This window comes from Mus musculus, chromosome 19 (assembly GCF_000001635.26).
Source record: "Mus musculus strain C57BL/6J chromosome 19, GRCm38.p6 C57BL/6J".
Classification (NCBI taxonomy): domain Eukaryota; kingdom Metazoa; phylum Chordata; class Mammalia; order Rodentia; family Muridae; genus Mus; species Mus musculus.
Window position 1 is genome coordinate 46,269,433 of NC_000085.6, and position 18,321 is coordinate 46,287,753.

General features: G+C 46.5%; 1 protein-coding gene across 5 annotated transcripts in view; it reads left to right on the forward strand.

Annotated features, from left to right (window-relative positions):
* The window catches only part of Gbf1 (golgi-specific brefeldin A-resistance factor 1), a 134,002-nt gene extending 116,924 nt beyond the window's left edge, over positions 1-17,078 (forward strand). For 3 of the 5 annotated variants that reach the window (XM_006526580.3, NM_178930.3, XM_006526583.3), the window contains 19 exons: positions 313-549; positions 826-919; positions 1,242-1,418; positions 2,123-2,187; positions 2,275-2,398; positions 2,554-2,625; positions 2,743-2,837; positions 3,069-3,222; positions 9,778-10,003; positions 10,480-10,640; positions 10,745-10,991; positions 11,106-11,311; positions 13,603-13,753; positions 13,888-14,018; positions 14,190-14,291; positions 14,573-14,686; positions 14,818-14,998; positions 15,273-15,401; positions 16,228-17,078. In XM_006526580.3, the coding sequence (XP_006526643.1) occupies positions 313-549; positions 826-919; positions 1,242-1,418; positions 2,123-2,187; positions 2,275-2,398; positions 2,554-2,625; positions 2,743-2,837; positions 3,069-3,222; positions 9,778-10,003; positions 10,480-10,640; positions 10,745-10,991; positions 11,106-11,311; positions 13,603-13,753; positions 13,888-14,018; positions 14,190-14,291; positions 14,573-14,686; positions 14,818-14,998; positions 15,273-15,401; positions 16,228-16,508 (2,947 nt within the window). In that variant the 3' untranslated portion in view covers positions 16,509-17,078. The remainder of the gene's footprint in view (positions 1-312; positions 550-825; positions 920-1,241; positions 1,419-2,122; positions 2,188-2,274; positions 2,399-2,553; positions 2,626-2,742; positions 2,838-3,068; positions 3,223-9,777; positions 10,004-10,479; positions 10,641-10,744; positions 10,992-11,105; positions 11,312-13,602; positions 13,754-13,887; positions 14,019-14,189; positions 14,292-14,572; positions 14,687-14,817; positions 14,999-15,272; positions 15,402-16,227) is intronic. The other 2 variants (XM_006526582.4, XM_006526581.3) reach the window with 1 other exon arrangement.
* The last annotated feature ends 1,243 nt before the right edge of the window (positions 17,079-18,321 follow it).

An 18,321-nucleotide genomic window follows, 5' to 3' on the forward strand; every position in this document is an offset into this window, starting at 1 on the left:
TGGGTACTAAGTGCTAAAATTATGGGTATGTGCCGCCTCCCTCAGCTTACTCCTTATAGTAAGTCAGAAAAAGTGGTCCTACCCGGAAAGAAGGTGAGATTTCAGCCCAGACCTGTACGTTTGAGATGAGACTTTGAGATTGTGAATGTATTCATGCTCTCCCTGGCCCCAGTGCTAGGGTGCAAACACATCACTTAGCTGCAGCTGTGATAGCCTCAGAGGAGTGCAAGCTGCCTCTATAGGTGAAACCCCATTCTTAGTTTAGGAGCAGTGTTCACGGAGTGTGCCGAGCTTTTCTCTTCCCTCTGGCAGGAATGAGGAGATTGTGATGCCTGAGGAGCAGACAGGTCTGGTCCGTGAGAACTATGTGTGGAGCGTGCTGCTTCACCGAGGTGCTAGCCCTGAGGGCGTGTTCCTTCGAGTGCCTCCTGGCAGCTACGATCTTGACCTCTTCACTATGACCTGGGGCCCCACGATCGCTGCTCTCTCTTATGTCTTCGATAAAAGCCTTGAGGAGACCATCATCCAGAAAGCCATCTCAGGCTTCAGGTAGGCCAGCTTTGGCCTGTTTCCATATCCTTGCATCTCGCTAAGTTAATGTGTTGCCCCCATGCCTCTTTGACTCCTGTTTACTTTCATCAAAATGGGATTTCCCCTGATACTCTGGAGGGAGGCTGGAGCCTGGGAAATCTCAATCTTAAACATGCTGGGGTTAGAGGTTTCCTTCCGTGACCCACTGGGGGAGAACCAATGGAAGGCTGCTAGGAACTGAGAAGGGCTGAGTGGCCTTTCAGTGACTGTTTCTGTGATGGGGTGACATTACAGGAAGTGTGCCATGATCTCCGCCCACTATGGCCTCAGCGATGTGTTTGACAATCTCATCATCTCTCTGTGCAAATTCACAGCTCTAAGTAGTGAGGTGAGTTGGAACAGGAACTGTGCTTAGAGGAGAGTGAGCCTCAGCTGTGGAAGTTACATCCACCACATCCACCCTCTTGAGGAAGCTTAGGCCAGTTCTCTCTTAAAGGTCTGGAATGAGAATAGTGTCACCTCATGTAATGGGATGGGGGAGGAGATACCATAGGAAAGATCTTCATCAAGTTTACCTTCCCCACTCAGATTGTACGGGATTTGAAGCAAATCCTACAGAAAGATTCTCGGGAACCGTAAGCCGAGAGCTCTGAAAGACTTTTCTTTCCAGACATGAGCCAACCCTGACTCTTTTAAAACCTCTTTTCCAGTCTATTGAGAACCTTCCCAGTGTATTTGGAAGCAACCCTAAAGCCCACATAGCAGCCAAGACAGTATTCCATTTGGCCCATCGTCATGGTGACATCCTTCGGGAGGGCTGGAAGAATATCATGGAGGCCATGTTGCAGCTTTTCCGAGCCCAACTTTTACCCAAGGCTATGGTGGAGGTAATTCTTGATAGAACGTTCAGCATTAACAAGTCAAAGGCCTAGCCTTCTGTGCCGTGTGTGTATAGGATAGCACTATACCTGATGCTTGCCAGCGCTCACTAAGAGAACCTCAAATGTAATGCTACAGAGAGAAGCTATAAAGGAAGGCTGGTAGAAGCCAGCCACAGTCAGTCACCTCTTAGAGGGGACACAGTAGTACATGAACTGTCTACAGGAAGAAATGCAGAGAAGTTTACTTGGCCAGGAAGCACAGGAATGGAAATGATACACACAAAAGAAATGATTTTTTTTTTTTGAGACAAGGTTTCACTAAGTTGAAAGGTTGGCCTTGAACTTGCTCTTAGCTCCTGTCTCAGCCTCCTCAGTATTGAGACTCCAGGCCTATTCCACCATAGCCAGATAATTTCTTATAATTATTTTTAGATATATTTGTATATGGGCATTATGCCTGAATGTGTGTGTGTGTGTGTGTGTGTGTGTGTGTGTGTGTGTGTGTGTGTACATAATATGCATACTTAGTGCCAATGGAGGATAGAGGAGGGCATCCGATTCCCTGAAACTAGAGTTACAGATGATTGTAATCCACCATGTAGGTGCTGGGAACTAAACACAGGCCCTCTGCAGTAGTAACAAGTGCTCTTAACTACTGAGCCATCTGCCAAACCCTAGAAATAAATGACTCTTGCTTTACTTTTTTCCAGGTAGAAGATTTTGTGGATCCCAATGGCAAGATCTCTCTACAGCGGGAGGAGACACCATCCAACCGGTAAGGGCAGACCAGTGGCTGAGAGCCTAGAGAAAAGTAGTAGTCAGAATGTTAGCACTCAGCAGGACACGTATCCTTTTCCTACAGAGGAGAGTCAACAGTTCTTAGCTTTGTAAGCTGGCTGACATTGAGTGGTCCTGAGCAGTCCAGTGTACGGGGTCCATCTACAGAGAACCAAGAGGCCAAGAGAGTGGCCTTGGACTGTATCAAGGTAACTGCCTGCTCTCTCATGAGAACTCCTAAAGAGATGTGACCCTATGAGCTGAAGAGTGTAATCATCTAGGGATTGTATCAAGGACAGCTCTGCCCTCTCTCCCTGGCTTTTCTTCCTTTGTTATAGATCCCTCTTTCTTGTGTCCCCTCTAGCAATGTGACCCAGAAAAAATGATCACAGAAAGCAAGTTCCTCCAGCTGGAATCACTGCAGGAGCTCATGAAGGTACAAGATGAAGAGACCTGAGAAAGGCAACAGGGTGGTCATGCAGCCTTCAGTGTCTGTTATGACAGAGCCCGTGGCTTCTCTTCCATTCCTAATTTCCCTGCTGGTGTCTTCTAGGCTCTGGTCTCAGTGACACCAGATGAAGAGACATATGACGAAGAAGATGCTGCTTTCTGTCTAGAGATGCTGCTAAGGATCGTGTTAGAGAACAGGTAGGAGAGGACAGGTCAGAGTAGTCTTTAGGCAGACCCCATACTGAGCTTGTGCAAAAGGCTGACAGCCATCTTGCTGAGCAGGAGCAAGAAACAAGTGACGCTGTGAGCAGTTAGGGGAGCTTGGGCTTGACTGCCTAAGGATAATACCCACCAGCTGTGAAAGGCCTGGCAGACTGCTGCCTCAGTGGCTTCTCCAGTTGAGACTGTCCTTAACCTTTATGATTTTAGGGACCGTGTGGGCTGTGTATGGCAGACTGTTCGAGATCATCTATACCACCTGTGTGTTCAGGCACAAGATTTCTGCTTCCTTGTGGAGCGAGCAGTGGTAGGGCTGCTACGCCTAGCCATCCGGCTACTCCGGAGAGAAGAGATTAGTGGCCAGGTAAGCAAGTGCATGAAGGAAGGTGGGCAAGTATGCAAGGGGCTAAGGCCACAGTAGCAGCTATGGACATAGCCTGAGGCAGAAAGGATACTTGGTGTAATGTAACTTTAGCCCTGTGACTAACTCAAGGCTAGTACAATCTCACAGGTGGCACTGAAGTGAGCATGGAATGGTCTTAGACTTTAAGCTGGTAGCACCTACCTAGGCTCTTTGAAGTCTGCATATAGGGTTGGGCTGCTGCTTATTCTTAACATTTAGGACCCTCAGGATAAGATCTTGGGGTTCAAGTATGGAAAAATCAATACTGAACAACAATTAGGTTCAAAAGTCACAAGACTTAAGACATACACAAAAGCCATATTTCTAAATGATATTACGAACATATGAAAGTTGACATTAACAAATGTAATTTCAGTGCTGAAGAGATGGCTCAAACATAATACTCAGTTCTCTTACAAAGGACCTAGGTTTGGTTCCCAGCACCCACATGGTGGCTCCAACTGTCCACACTCTTGTTCCAGAGGATCCAGTGCCCTCTTCTGACCTCTGCAGCTTCCAGGCATGCACATACATGTGGGCTAACATAAAAGAAGGACACTGGGCAGTGGTGGCAGGCACACAACTTTAATCCTAACACTCCAAAGGCAGAGGCAGGCGGAGCTCTGTGAGTTTAAGGCCAGCCTGATTTACAGAGCAAGTCTCAGGACAGCCAGGACTGAACAAAGAAATCGTGTTTGGAGATTAAAAAAAAAAAAAAAAAGACAAGGAGGAGGATGAAGATACAGGTTTAGCCAGACATGGTGGTGCATCCCAGCACCAAAGAGGCAGAGACAGCCAGATCTCTGGATATGAGGCTAGCTAGAGTCACATAGTGAGACTCTGTCTTTAAAAAGAGCAATTCCAGGCTGTACAAGGTAGCACACACCTTTAATCCCAGCAGTCAGGAGGCAGAGGCAGGTGGTTCTCTGTGATTTCAAAGCCAGTCTGGTCTACAAATCAAGTTCTAGGACAGTCAGGGTCAGGGCTGTTATACAAAAAAAAACCCTGTCTCAAAAATGTGTTTGTGTGTGTGTGTGTGTGTGTGTGTGTGTGTATGTTTTCCACCTAGCATTGTGATACACAACTTTAATTGCAAAGCAGGACAGCAAGAACCATGTACAGCTATTCTGCCACAATAAGTAAATAATAAATAAATAGAGCTGCAATTTCACACTAGAAATCAGGCATGGTGACTCACTTATCTAATAAGAGCCTTTAGGAGATAGAGACAGACAGATCACTAGGTGATCATGACCAACCTGGACTACTTCGTGAGTTCTAAGGAGCTACAGAGGAGACCCTGTCTCAAAAACAGAAAAGACCAGGCGTGGTGACACAGGTTTATTTCTTTGTTGTTTTGTTTGTTTGTTTCAAGACAGGGTCTCACTATGTTCCTTTGGCTTAGAACTCACTATGTAGACAAGGCCAGCCTCAAACTTACAGAAATCCTGGCAGCAGAGGTTTTAACCCTTACAGTTGGGAGGTGGAAGCAGAGTCAAATTAGGAGTTGAAGGTTATCCTCAGCTCCACAGTCAACTCAAGGGCAAACTAAGACCCTGTCTCATCAGATGTGGTGATGAACACCTTTAACCCCAGCACTCAGGAGGGAGAGGAAGGATCTCTGTGAGTTCAAGGCCAGCCTGGTCTACTGAGTGAGTTCCAGGACAGCCAGGGCTACACAGAGAAACCCTGTCTCGAAAAACCAAAAAAAAAAAAAAAAAAAAAAAAAAAAAAAAAAAAAAAGAAAGAAAGAAAGAAAGAAAGAAAGAAAGAAAGAAAGCTAGCTAGCTAGGTATGGTGACAAGGGCCTTTAATCCCAGGACTCAGGAAGCAGGGATAAGCAGATCTCTGCAAATTCCAGGCCAGCTAAGGCTACATAGTGAGACCCTGGCTTACAAATATATAACAAAATGTTAATCAAAGACCCCTAAATCAAGAGACCATACCATAGATTAGAAGACTCAACCCAATTAAAATGTCAATTCTTCCTTCAATCAATATATAAATGTAATGCAGCTTTCTATAAATATCTCAGCAAAGATTTTGGTGGACATAGAGAGCTTATTCTAAAATAGGGTGGAAGATGGGAGGCAGAGGCAGGTGGATTTCTGAGTTCAAGGCCAGCTGGTCTACAGAGTGAGTTCCAGGACAGCCAGGGCTACACAGAGAAACCAACCCTGTCTTGAAAAAAAAAAAAAAAGGGTAGAAGGCATAGACATAGACCCTACAATAGCCAAACATTTTGACAAAGAATGAAATGGGAATAATATTCTACCTTGTTTCTTGTGTTGTATTTTTAATATTTTTGCATGGATGAAAAGTAGCCATGTGCCATAAGTGTGCATGTGGAAGGCAGAAAACAACCTGCAATTCTGGAGTTTGAATTCAAGTTACTAAGCTTGGCAACAAGTGCCCTAACCTGCTTAGCCATCTCACCATCCTGGGGTTGTTGTTGGTTAGATTTGCTGTTGGTTTGGAAACAGTCTACTATGTAGCCCTGGCCTGATTGATTGTTTTGACTGAGGGTCTATTGTGTATCTCAAGATAGCTTCATAATCTTCCTGTCTTTGCCTCCCTAAACTGGGATTACAGTTGTACACCTCATACTCTACCACTCTAGACAATATTAAACTTCATGTAGTCACAATTATGTAGGATTGGAGGCAAGAGAGATTTCTCCAAGGTTGAGAGCACTGGCTCCTCTACCAATGGGCTCTAGTTGGACCTCCAGCACTCATGCAGTAGCTATCAACCCTCTGGAACTCCCAGTGCCAGGCATCTGGTGCCCTCTTCTGGTCTCCAGGAATATAGCACTGGTGCACAGACAAATACAGTCAATGCATACTGCAAAACACCCACACATATAATAAATAATTTTAAAAATTATGTAGTATAGATAGATAGATAGATAGATAGATAGATAGATAGATAGATAGATAGATAGGACAGATAGGACTATGAACAAATAGATGATCCAAAAATAGACTCACACAAATATGTTCAACTGAATGGTTTTTGGTTGTTGTTTTACTTTGGGTGTGGTGCTTTGAATAGGAACGACCCCCATAGTCTCATGTGTTTGAATGCTTGGCAGATAGGGAGTGGCACCATTAGGAGGTGTGGCCTTGACGGAATATGTTAGAAGAGGTGTGTCACTAGGGGATGGTTTGGAGGTCTCAGAAGCTCAGGCCAGTTCACTTCCTGCTGCCTGCCTATCTCGATGTAGAACTCTCAGCTCCTTTCCAGCACCACGTCTGCCTGCATGCTGCCGTGCTTTCTGCCATGATGATAATGGAACAAACCTCTGAAACTGTAAGCCAGCCCCAAAGAAATGTTTGCCTTTATAAGAGTTGGCATGGTTATAGTATCTTTTCACAGCAATAAAAACATTAAGACAGTTGGTTGTTTTTTTGAGACAAGGTCTTTTTTTTGTAGTCCAAGTGGTTCATTTTCTTGTCTCAGTCACCCAAGTGAACTTTGACTCAAACCTTTATTTTGCAGAAAAATTAAAGTTATGATAAATTTAAATACATAATGAAGGGGCTGGAGAGATGGCTCAATAGAAGAGAACACTGGCTGTCTTGCAAAGGACATGGGTTTGGTTCCCAGCACCACATAGTGGCTCACAACATCTGTAACTCCAGGTCCAGAGGATACAGTGCCTTTTTCTGACCTCTGTGGCCACAAGCATGTACATGGTACATATAACATACATGCAGGCAAAACACTCATACACATAAAAATCTAAAAGAAGTAAATATATATTATAAAACCTTTATACACATAAGAGAAAACCTTAGGATTTAAAACTTAAGATTGTTAATGTGGTTTATTAGTTTATTACATACTTCATTTTCTTTTCTTTTCTTTTTTTTTTTTTTTTTTTTTTTTTTGGGTTTTCGAGACAGGGTTTCTCTGTATAGTCCTGGCTGTCCTGGAACTCGCTCTATAGATCAGGCTGGCCTCGAACTCAGAAATCCACCTGCCTCTGCCTCCCAAGTGCTGGGATTAAAGGCGTGCGCCACCACGCCTGGCTCCTTCATTTTCTTTTTAAAAAATCACAAGCTGGGCTGGAGAGATGGCTCAGTGGTTAAGAGTACTGACTGCTCTTCCAAAGGTCCTGAATTCAAATCCCAGCAACCACATGGTGGCTCACAACCATCCGTAATGAGATCTGATGCCCTCTTCTGGTGTGTCTGAAGACAGCTACAGTGTACTTAGATATAATAATAAATAAATCTTAAAAAAAAAAATCAAAAGCTACCAGGCAGTGGTGGCACATACTTGGGAGCACTTGGGAGGCAGAGGCAGTTAAATTTCTGAGTTCCAAGCCAACCTGGTCTACAGAGTGAGTACCAGGACAGTCAGGGCTACAGAGAGAAACCCTAACTCAAAAAAAGAAAGAGAGGGAAAAAATAAAACCAATAACAACAACAAGAACAAAAAAAAATCAAAAGCCTGAACATGCTCAGCACAGATACCCCACCAGCAGGGAGGGACTGGAGCTCAAATCTCTCACTTTAGACCTGATCACAGTCTATTACAGGCTTATTGGGGGGTGGGGGGAAGACATGGCTCATGGTTAAGAGCACTGGGTTCTCTTCTTGAGGTCCTGAGTTCAATTCTCTCCACCCACATGGTGACTTATAACTCTCTATAATGAGATCTGACTCCCTCTCTCTTGGCATGCATGAAGACTGAGTACTCATATGTTAAATAAACAGATCTTTAAAAAAAATAAAACAGGCAGATTTTGCTTCTGTGCATGATCCTAAATTATTCTTTTCCCTCAAGTGTTTGCACACCAGCTACAGAGTGAAGCAGCTAAAGGTATAGAAAGATAAATGAGCTCTTCTGCTCTCTGTACAAGCATCTGAAGTGACTACAGAGCCTTGACAGTAACAGGAAGCAAAGATGAGGATGCCTGCTCCACCAGCAAGTGCTGGTTACTGTTTGTTGTGATTGGCACATCCCCTACAGAATAGGTCTACAAGGTCTACATGAACTGACTAAAGACTTAGTTAGTTAGGTTTTAGGTTCTATTATTATTATTATTATTATTATTATTATTATTATTATTATTATTATTTTGAAACAGGGTCTTACTAGATAGCCCTGGCTGGCCTAGACTCACTATGTAATCAGGCTGGATTCAAATTCATATAGAGATTTGCCTCTCTGCCTCCCAAGTGCCTGATTTAAAGGTATGTGCTCTCACTCACCGTGCCCAATCCAATACATTTTTTTAACTTGATATTAAAAGCACAGTCCATAAGAGGAAGGAATGATAAATTAGACTTCTTTAATGCTCAGAATAGTCAATGTGTAAAGCTTGTTCCAGATAGATAAAAAGATAGAGCAATAGAAAATGTTTGCAAGTCATATATTTAAGAAAAATCTAGTATAAAAATGCAAAATCAGATAAAAGAAACAGATATTTCACAGATAATATCCAAATGGCCAATAAGCACATGAAATAACATTAGCTATTAGGGAAATGCAAAAACACACCAGAATAGCTAAAATTAAAAGTGATGATGCCAAATGCTGGCAAGGATACAGAGAAACTAGATCATCCATATATTTCTAGTGGGAATAAAAAAATGCAGTCGCTCTAATGGTACTTCATTATAAAACTGAATATTCACATACCGTACAACCCAGCAAATATACTTTTGGGCATTTATCCCAGAAAAATAATTGAGGTCTATTTTAGCTTTAAAATGTGTATAAATATTCATTGAAGCTGTATTCATCAAAGCCAAAAGCTGGAGTCAGCCCTGATGACTTCCAATAAGAGACTAAACTGTTGTACACATGTACCATGCAATCCTGTTCAGCCACTTATGCAACAGACCCAATGTATAAAGACATGGGTAGATCTCCAGGTAGGGAATCCAGTCTCAAAAGATAGATAATTCCATCTAGATAACATTTTGGGATTCACAGAATTTTAGAAGTTAAGGAGAAATTGCTAAGGGCTAGGAATGGGGCAGGAGGACAGGACTGGGAAAGCGGCTGTCAAGTGGCAACGTGTGTCCCAGGGGAAAGAACTTATGGACAACCACACACCGCTGATAAAGTTGTGTAGAACTCTATACACACATATACACATATGAATTCACATAGAATTGGGGAACACCTATGAAAACGAGTGGGTTATAGTGAAGTCTGTTTTTGTTGCCATGTTATACTTAGTACTGCATCATATTGCCCCTGGGATAAACTGGGCAAAGTACATAAGGCACCTCTTTATGTGTTGTCATAACTATACCGATACGAAAAAGTGAAGCATGCCCAAGGATGAAGTTAGCTGTAGAGTGCTTACCTAACACACACAAGGCCCTGGGTTCAATTCCCAGTACTCCAAAACAGGAGAGCCAAGGCCAGACCAAGGCCAGACCAGGGACAACTGAGTCCGAGTCAAACTCCTCACTAGTCTAAATGGCTACTGGAGAGGATTAGGGAGGAAACTGTATCTCTGTCCACCCACTTCCTACTCCCATCCCTCCCCAGGTCCTGCTCTCTCTGCGCATCTTGTTACTGATGAAGCCCAGCGTGCTGTCCAGAGTCAGCCACCAGGTTGCATATGGGCTGCATGAACTCCTCAAGACCAATGCTGCCAACATCCACTCGGGTGATGACTGGGCCACCCTCTTCACATTGCTGGAGTGCATTGGCTCAGGCGTGAAGCCTCCAGATGCTCTTCAAGCCACAGCCAGGGCTGATGCTCCTGATGCGGGTATGCCCTTTCCCAGGGAAATAAGCAGTTAGGACCCAGCAGCTGCTATGGGAAAACAAAACACAGGTTATTACCACTCAGCAAATTAAACACACCTGGTTTCTGCCATCTGCTTCTAGATCTTCCTGTGCCTGTTAGCTACCCCATGGGCTAGATAGCATAAAGGCAAGTAGGCACTGCAAGGAGACTATCAAGCCAAGTTTCTACTGTCAGGAAGACCATGTTACAGAACCATTTGTCCTTACGCCACCACCTTTCCCTAATAACTGCTACTAGTTGCTATTAGAAGCCCAAATTAGCTTCTTGCCTTATTTAGTCAGGAAAGATGTTGTCCAGACCTCTACCTTTTGGTGATTGGGCCAAAGTAAGCCAGACATGAGAGAAGACGCTAGGCCTCAGCACCTCTCCTCTGAGTCTGTTGTCCTGTTCCATGGCCCATCTCAGCTCTTACTCTGCCTTTTCCCTGCCTGGCTCAGGAGCACAGTCGGACAGTGAGCTCCCATCCTACCATCAAAATGATGTCAGCCTGGACCGAGGGTACACTTCCGACTCAGAAGTCTACACAGACCATGGCAGGCCTGGCAAGATACACCGATCGGCCACAGATGCTGACATGGTCAACAGTGGTTGGTTAGTGGTAAGTCTACTACCATCCTAGGCTTAAAACAAAAGGGTCTTAGTTCTCAGAGAGGATGTCTGGCTTGGAATGGGGCCCCAGCTTATATCATGTGTATTTTATAGGTGGGGAAGGATGACATTGATAACTCCAAACCAGGAGCAGGGCTCAGCAGGCCAGGCCCTTCACCCCTGGTCAACCAGTACAGCCTTACAGTGGGCCTGGATCTGGGCCCACACGACACTAAGTCCCTGCTTAAGTGTGTGGAGTCACTGTCCTTCATTGTCCGAGATGCTGCTCACATCACCCCTGACAACTTTGAACTCTGCGTCAAGACTCTCCGCATCTTTGTAGAAGCCAGTCTGAATGGTGGTAAGTTACCTATGCAAGGGGCCGTTAGGGAGTGGGTCAAGTGAAGAGGGGAGAAGGGCTGGGTGTCTTTGCCCTAAGGCTGTGGGAATGTGACCTTAGTCTGGCTCTGCTCAGGGTGCAAGTCCCAGGATAAACGCAGCAAGAGTCATAAGTATGACAGCAAAGGGAACCGCTTCAAGAAAAAACCCAAGGAGGGCTCGATGCTTCGGCGGCCCCGGGGATCCAACCAGCATGCTACTCGGGGCGGGCACAGTGATGAAGAGGAGGATGAAGGTGTGCCTGCCAGCTACCATACGGTGTCTTTACAGGTCAGTCAGGACGTAAGTATGGCACCCTTTATTTTTTCTCTTGTACCTGAGACTCAGAACTTGGGTGGAACCAGGGAAAGTCAGAACTCAGAAGAAATATCCATTGTGTTCTGCCCATCCCCTCAACCACCACCTACCTCCACAGGGTTCCCTCATCTGAAACCAGCTCTAAGTCTTTGCTTATCGTGTGTTTATTTGGTGACAGGGTCTCACTATGTGGCTTTAGATCACCTGGAACTCCCTGTGTAAAGCAGGCTGGCCTCAAACTCACAGAGATCTACTTGCCTCTGCCTCCTGAGTAGCAGAATTAAAGGTGTGCACCATTGTGTCTGGCATTAAATTAATTTACTGGGCTCAGGATTTATCTCAGTGGTGAGCTCTTGCTTAGCATGTGCAAGACCCTGAGTTCAATTCCTAGCACTAACATATTTATATATTAAAAGACTTATTCACTTATTTTATCTGTAATATATGTACAGGATACAAAATTCAAAAGATATAAAAGGATAGACTGAGTTTCCATTGAGTTTCCATTCATTCCTATAATCCAGCCACTGAGTTCCTTTACAAGAGGCAGCTACATCTCAAGCATTTTGTCTGTCCTTCCATAGTTATTAAGTGTGTGTTCAGGCTGACTTTCTCTAACTAGATAAGTGGAGAAGTGGTTGCCTTTCAGAATAGCCTTAGGAAGATGATGAAAGGGCAGGAGAGCTAGCACAGCAGTTAGGAGTGCTTACTACTCTTGCAGAGGTTGTATGACCCAGCTTCAGTTTCCTAGCAACCATATCAGGTGACTATAGCTGCTTATAACTCCAGTTCCAGGGACTCTAATGCCTGTGGCCTGACCTCTGCAGGCACCTGTGTATACATGGTATACCTGAAGTCACATGGGTGCACGCAGATACACATACATTTCTAAGAGTAAGTTACCCTGGGCGCTGGAGAGATGTCTCTGCAGTTAAGAGCACTGACTGCTTTGCAGAGGACCTAGGTTCTATTCCCATCATCCACATGGCAACTCACAGCCATCTGTAACTCCAGGTTCAGGGACCCTGACACCTTCTGCTGGCCCCTGTAGGCGCTCCTGCACATGGTGCACAGACATGCATGCAGGGGAAATACCCTTACAGTGTAAAGTAAAAATATTAAGTCTTTTTAAAAATAGAATAAGTACACTTGGCAGGCAGAGGCAGGCAGATCCCTGAGTTCAAGGCCAACCTGATCTATAGAGCGAGTTCCAGGACAGCCAGGGCTACACGGAGAAAGAAGCCCTGTCTTGAAAAACATTAACTAAATTTTTTTTAAATAGAAAACTGATTAAGAAAAAAAGTATTGAATCTGGCCAGACACTGTTGTCCGTGGAAGCCTTTGGTTTGTTTTTTATTTTATTTATCATGGTATGTGAGCACGTGCACACTCAGGTGCACAGGAAGTGTGAAGGTCAGAGGACGGACGGCTTTGTGAGTCTGTTCTGTCCTACCTAGGGCCCAGGATTGAGCTTGGGCTGCCAGGCTTGCGTGGCGGTTGCTTACCTGCTAAGCATCTCACTAACCCTGCTTGCTTTGTTGTAAAGATGAGGTTTAACAAGGCAGCTGCCATGACTCGGAGGCTGACTCCAAGGGTAAAGATGCTTGTGCAAGCCTGCTGTCCTGAAGTCACACAGGAACCACAGTGAGAGGAGAAAACCACTTCCTACACATTGTCCCCACACACAGGTGGCACATACACAAAACAAAATAAGTATTTTGGTTTTAGTTACAACGGGATTAACAAAATAACTGTATCAGCAGGTGTGAAATAGGCTTCAGAGTCTCTTTCTCAGAGCAGAGAGATGGCTCCGTGGTTAGGGTGGTTAAGAGCAATGGTTGCTTTCCCAGACCTGGATTCTACTCCCAGGACACACATGGCAGCTCACAACATCCCCGCAGTCCCAGGGGATCCAGTGCCCTCTTCTGGCCTCCACAGGCACAACATGCTCATGGTGCACAAACAAAATACCCGTGCACATTGAACAAAAGTTATCTTTTTTTTTTTTTAAATAGAAAGTGCCTTTCTTACTGTGATCTCCTGGTATTGTCTCAGTGTACATGTCTTTTAAAGAGGTCTCTGCTGTAAGTAACTCTTGGTGTCTTTGAGAAACTGCTAGGACAGAACTGTGAGCTCCAGTTGAAGAGAGGAGTTCCTGAAGGGTGGGTACAGCATAGCTCCTGCTGAGGGCCTTGAAGACTCAGGCAGGGATAGCGGGGGAGGGAGGAAAAGGACTGAACAGCCTTATTCACATCCTGCACACTTTCTCATCCCAGTTGCTAGACCTGATGCATACCCTGCACACACGGGCAGCCTCTATCTACAGCTCATGGGCAGAGGAGCAACGCCACCTGGAGGGAGGTGGCCAGAAGATTGAAGCTGACTCACGCACCCTCTGGGCCCACTGCTGGTGCCCTTTATTACAAGGTAAACAAATCTGGGGGTGCCTACAGGGGCAGACGGAGCACCAGACCAAATTCCTGGAAGATCCTGACACTCACACACACTCACACACACTCACACACACACACACTCTCTCTCTCTCTCCCTCTCTCTCTCAGGAATCGCCTGCTTATGCTGTGACGCCCGGCGCCAGGTACGGATGCAGGCCCTGACATATCTGCAGCGAGCCCTTCTGGTGCATGACCTACAGAAGCTAGATGCCCTGGAGTGGGAGTCCTGTTTTAACAAGGTAGGACTTCTTACACCTCTTAAGAGAAAGTTCAGATCACAAGGCAGGAAGAGTGAGAAAACCTAGGGAGCTCTTGCCATCCACCTGCATCAGATCCTCTCTGCTGCCCTGTGCCATCTTCCCCGGGCCCAACTGACTGGGCTAATGTGACATTGGCTATTTACCTACTAGGTGCTGTTTCCTCTCCTGACCAAGCTTTTGGAAAATATCAGCCCTGCAGATGTGGGCGGGATGGAGGAGACCCGGATGCGGGCTTCCACACTGCTCTCAAAGGTACTACTCACCACTCTGCCTCCACCTGTTTGCCCCAAACCCGCCTTTTCCCACAGAGAGAAACCCAGGTCATCTCGTGGGGCCCAAAGATGAGATGTAAGTGCTCATTTCATGAACCCCTAGCTATGGAGACAGCCCAGGGATTCAGGAGGGCTCTGGACTCGAGAGTAACCTCTGATTAAATACTTACAAGATGGGACCAGCTTCTCTCATCTTCGGAGACAGCTATAGAAGGTTCCTCTACTACCCTTGGCTAACAGCTGCTGCCTGGTGGGTTTTAGGTCTTCCTGCAGCATCTGTCTCCACTGCTGTCACTGTCCACCTTTGCTGCCCTGTGGCTCACTATCCTAGACTTCATGGACAAGTACATGCATGCAGGTTCCAGTGATTTGCTGGTATGTTCTGCCTTGGGCCAGTTCCCATTGACCACTTCCTCTTGCACACACTGGGCGGACTCGCCATTTGCCCCTTGGTGGCAGCCTCTGTCTTAGCTCTGCTCCTCTCGTGGTTCCATTACTGCTTGTAGTCAGAAGCTATCCCCGAGTCTCTGAAGAACATGCTGCTGGTGATGGACACAGCGGAGATTTTCCACAGTGCAGATGCAAGAGGAGGAGGCCCCTCTGCTCTCTGGGAGATTACCTGGGAGCGCATCGACTGCTTCTTGCCACACTTGCGTGACGAGCTCTTCAAGCAGACTGTCATCCAGGGTAGGGGCCCATCTAATCTCAACTCCTCTGTTCACTGGAGGGTGCTCAGAGTGATGATTTCTCATTCATCATGGTAGTACATGCCTATAGTCCCCAGTGCTTAGGAGGTAAATAGTACAGACTTAGGCTATCTCTAGGTACACTGTGAATGTGAGGCTAGCCTTCACTACTCTGAGACAGAGTCTCAGAAAGGGGGAAAAAGGAAGCCTCGTGGGTAGCCAGGATCCTGCAGGAAAGAAACACTGAGAGTTGCCATCTGAATTCTCTGCCTCAGACCCCATGCCTGCGGAACCGCACAGTCAAAAACCTCTGGCCTCTACTCACCTGACTTCTGCTGCTGGTGACCCCAGGATGCCTGGCCATCCACCTCTCCCAGAGATACCCTCAGAAATGGGGGTTTGTGGTGAGTTTCTCAGAGCTGGCCATCTGGAAAAAGCCTAAGCAATGCCCAATGCAGTTTAGGATCACTGCCAAGAGGAGGCTGGGAGACCAGGAAGGAGTCACAGTGAGAGTTCTGTTTGCCTGCTCTTCCTGTGGGAAATAGCAAGACCAGGCACACTAGGATGAGGTGCCTGCTTAAGGTTTGCAGGCGGGGGAGAGGGCTGCGTCAGGGGCCTGTAGTGACTATGCAGAGGCTGCCTGTCTGGGGTGCAGGAAACATCCAGACCCAAACCAACTGATGAAGGAGAACTGCGAAGGAGGTAAAGACAGACACAAGGTAGCGAAGCACTACAATGAGTTTGCTCTCATACTGACAGATGAATGCATTTTGTTATTCCTTTATCATGTGGTAGCCAATTATACGATTTTTAAAAGATTTATCTATTATATGTAAGTACACTGTAGCTGTCTTCAGACACACCAGAATAGGGCATGGAATCCCATTTCAGATGGTTGTGAGCCACCATGTGGTTGCTGGGAATTGAACTCAGGACCTCTGGAAGATCAGTCAGTGCCCTTAACTGCTGAGCCATCTCTTTAAGCCCCTGGTAACCAATTCTATAGAGAGAGTTTGTATTTAGAGGCAAAATAAAAACTTAAGCTTTATTTTTTTATTTATGTTTTAATTTATTTTTCCACATGGCATGAATTTTAAGAGGAAGCTTCCAACATTATAGCCTGGGAGAGGACTAGGGAGGAACATAGGTTTAGTAAGTCCACTAAGAAGCTTGAGAGTTGTCTCATGCCAATCAGAAGCCTGACTACAGCCACTGTTGCTCTCTTTACAGACTCAGAGAAGCCCGAGAGTACCCGAGCTCCCAGCAGCAGCTCCCCCGGATCGCCCATGGCCTCTAGCCCCAGCAAACTGAGTCCTGCCCAAGAGGGACCTCCCCCACTGACCCAGCCCCCACTGATCCTGCAGCCCTTGACCTCCCCACTGCAGGTGGGGGTCCCGCCCATGACTCTGCCCATCATCCTCAACCCTGCACTCATTGAGGCCACCTCCCCAGTGCCTCTCCTAGCCACACCCCGCCCTACAGACCCCATCCCCACTTCTGAAGTCAACTAAGGCAGGTCCCCTCAGAGATCAGGACCATTCCTTCCTATCAGGCGTTCAAGACTCTGCTTCAGTCTCAGGGGCTGCAGAAATCTTCAGGCCTAAAGCAAGCTGCTGTTGCTACTATTTGATGGGGAAATGACAACTTTTATAGTCCCTGCTGGGATCCACTCCAGGCTGCGAGACTCTTCCTCTGCCATTCATTCCTGAGCTTCCAAACTGAGAGTGGATGCAGGCAGAACCTGTAGCCTCTGCCTCCAGCCTGGCATCCCTGGGAAGGCATAGAGCCAACCCTGCCGTGCCAACCCTGCAGTGCCTGCCATGTGCCCCCTGCCAGGTTGGGCATTAGAGCCAAGCCCAGCCACTCTGCACTTTGTTCCTCTCTATCCAGTCCCCTCAGTCCTGGGCCGCCGCCTCCAATTCTTCTTCCTTCATTAAATAGTTGGTCAGCTTGGAGTTGCTTGGCACCACGGAGGGTGGACAGATAGGACTCGATGGGGGCCTGCCCACAGGAGCATGTACATATGGAAAATGATAACGGTGGACTTTTTATGGTATAATAAATGTCTTAGTACCAACTCATTTCCTTCCCGCTGATTTTCTTTTGCATTTGTGTCAGGCACTGTGTTATTGGGATATCCTTCCTGTCCAAGGCTTGCTTGGGCCTTGGAGAAACAGGTAAAGTGAAGTTGAGCTCATCAGCTGTGAGGTCTGACCCACGTCTCTCCAGCCATCAGCCAGGGGCTCCTCCCTTCCCACTGCCATAAAAGAGCTGTGTCAGGGGCTTAGGCAGTTCCATCACTGCTTCAAGAGAGACCCTTTAAGAAAGCTTGCCAGGGTCATGGAGCAGGTGACTCAGAGCAGGTGAGGTCTTCCAGAAGTTTTCTTCCCGTTGAGCCTCTGAGAGTCACCAGGCTGGCCAGGTGCAGAGACATCCTGCCCACAGTTGTAGCCATGTATTTCTGGACATAGGCTATCAGTCTGACCCCAGACAAGTTGGACCCTGCCCCAGTTACTCTGTTATTAAAGGACCAAGGCACAGGGTTGGGATTCTAGGGATTGCAGCGTGCCTCAGACAGAGCTTACCTAGTGGCTCCATCTCCAGCCAGTCCCGGGGGCAGGAGTCTGGGACCTTTGAGTGATCAGATAACCTTGCTCTTGCAGCACTTGAGGCTTTCCACCTGGCATTGATGCCAGCTGTCTGTCTATACAGTGCCTAGGCTTCCCTTTGCTTGGCACTTGCCCATTGCCAGAATTTGGAGCCTGTAACTATCTCACTCAAGTATAGAAAAGAGTGCCTGAGAAACGGGAACCCCCTTACTGTGGGGAAATATTCATAAAACCTAAACTAGTTTATCTTCTCATCCAAGTCCAGACCAAGCCTAGTTTCCACATGAATCAGAAGCCTTGCCCAACCCTGCCCCTGAGAAAATCAGGAGCAAGTACCCAGTGGGTGATGTAGAAAAGCCAGAGTCTACAGCCAGCTGGACACCGGGGCCCTCGCAAAGCCCCAGCGTCTCTTTTCCTTTCTGAGCCCTGTGAAAGCACCTTGCTTCCCTGTGGGGAGAGCAAAGACACCTAGAGGCCATATGTTGTTTTCCTAGATCGATACACAGAACTATCTATTCACTGATAGACCAAAGAAATGACTCCACCCAAGTCCAGCTTGGCAAACAAATAAGTGTATTGGGGTGACTTCCAGGAACACAGTGACTCAGGCACCTGCTTCATCTGAGAGCCCCAGCCCAGCATGGGTGGTGGTTCATGGAAGCTTCATCCCTGGGGTCCCAATCCTAGTCAACCTTCTACCCCTTACAAAGACCGT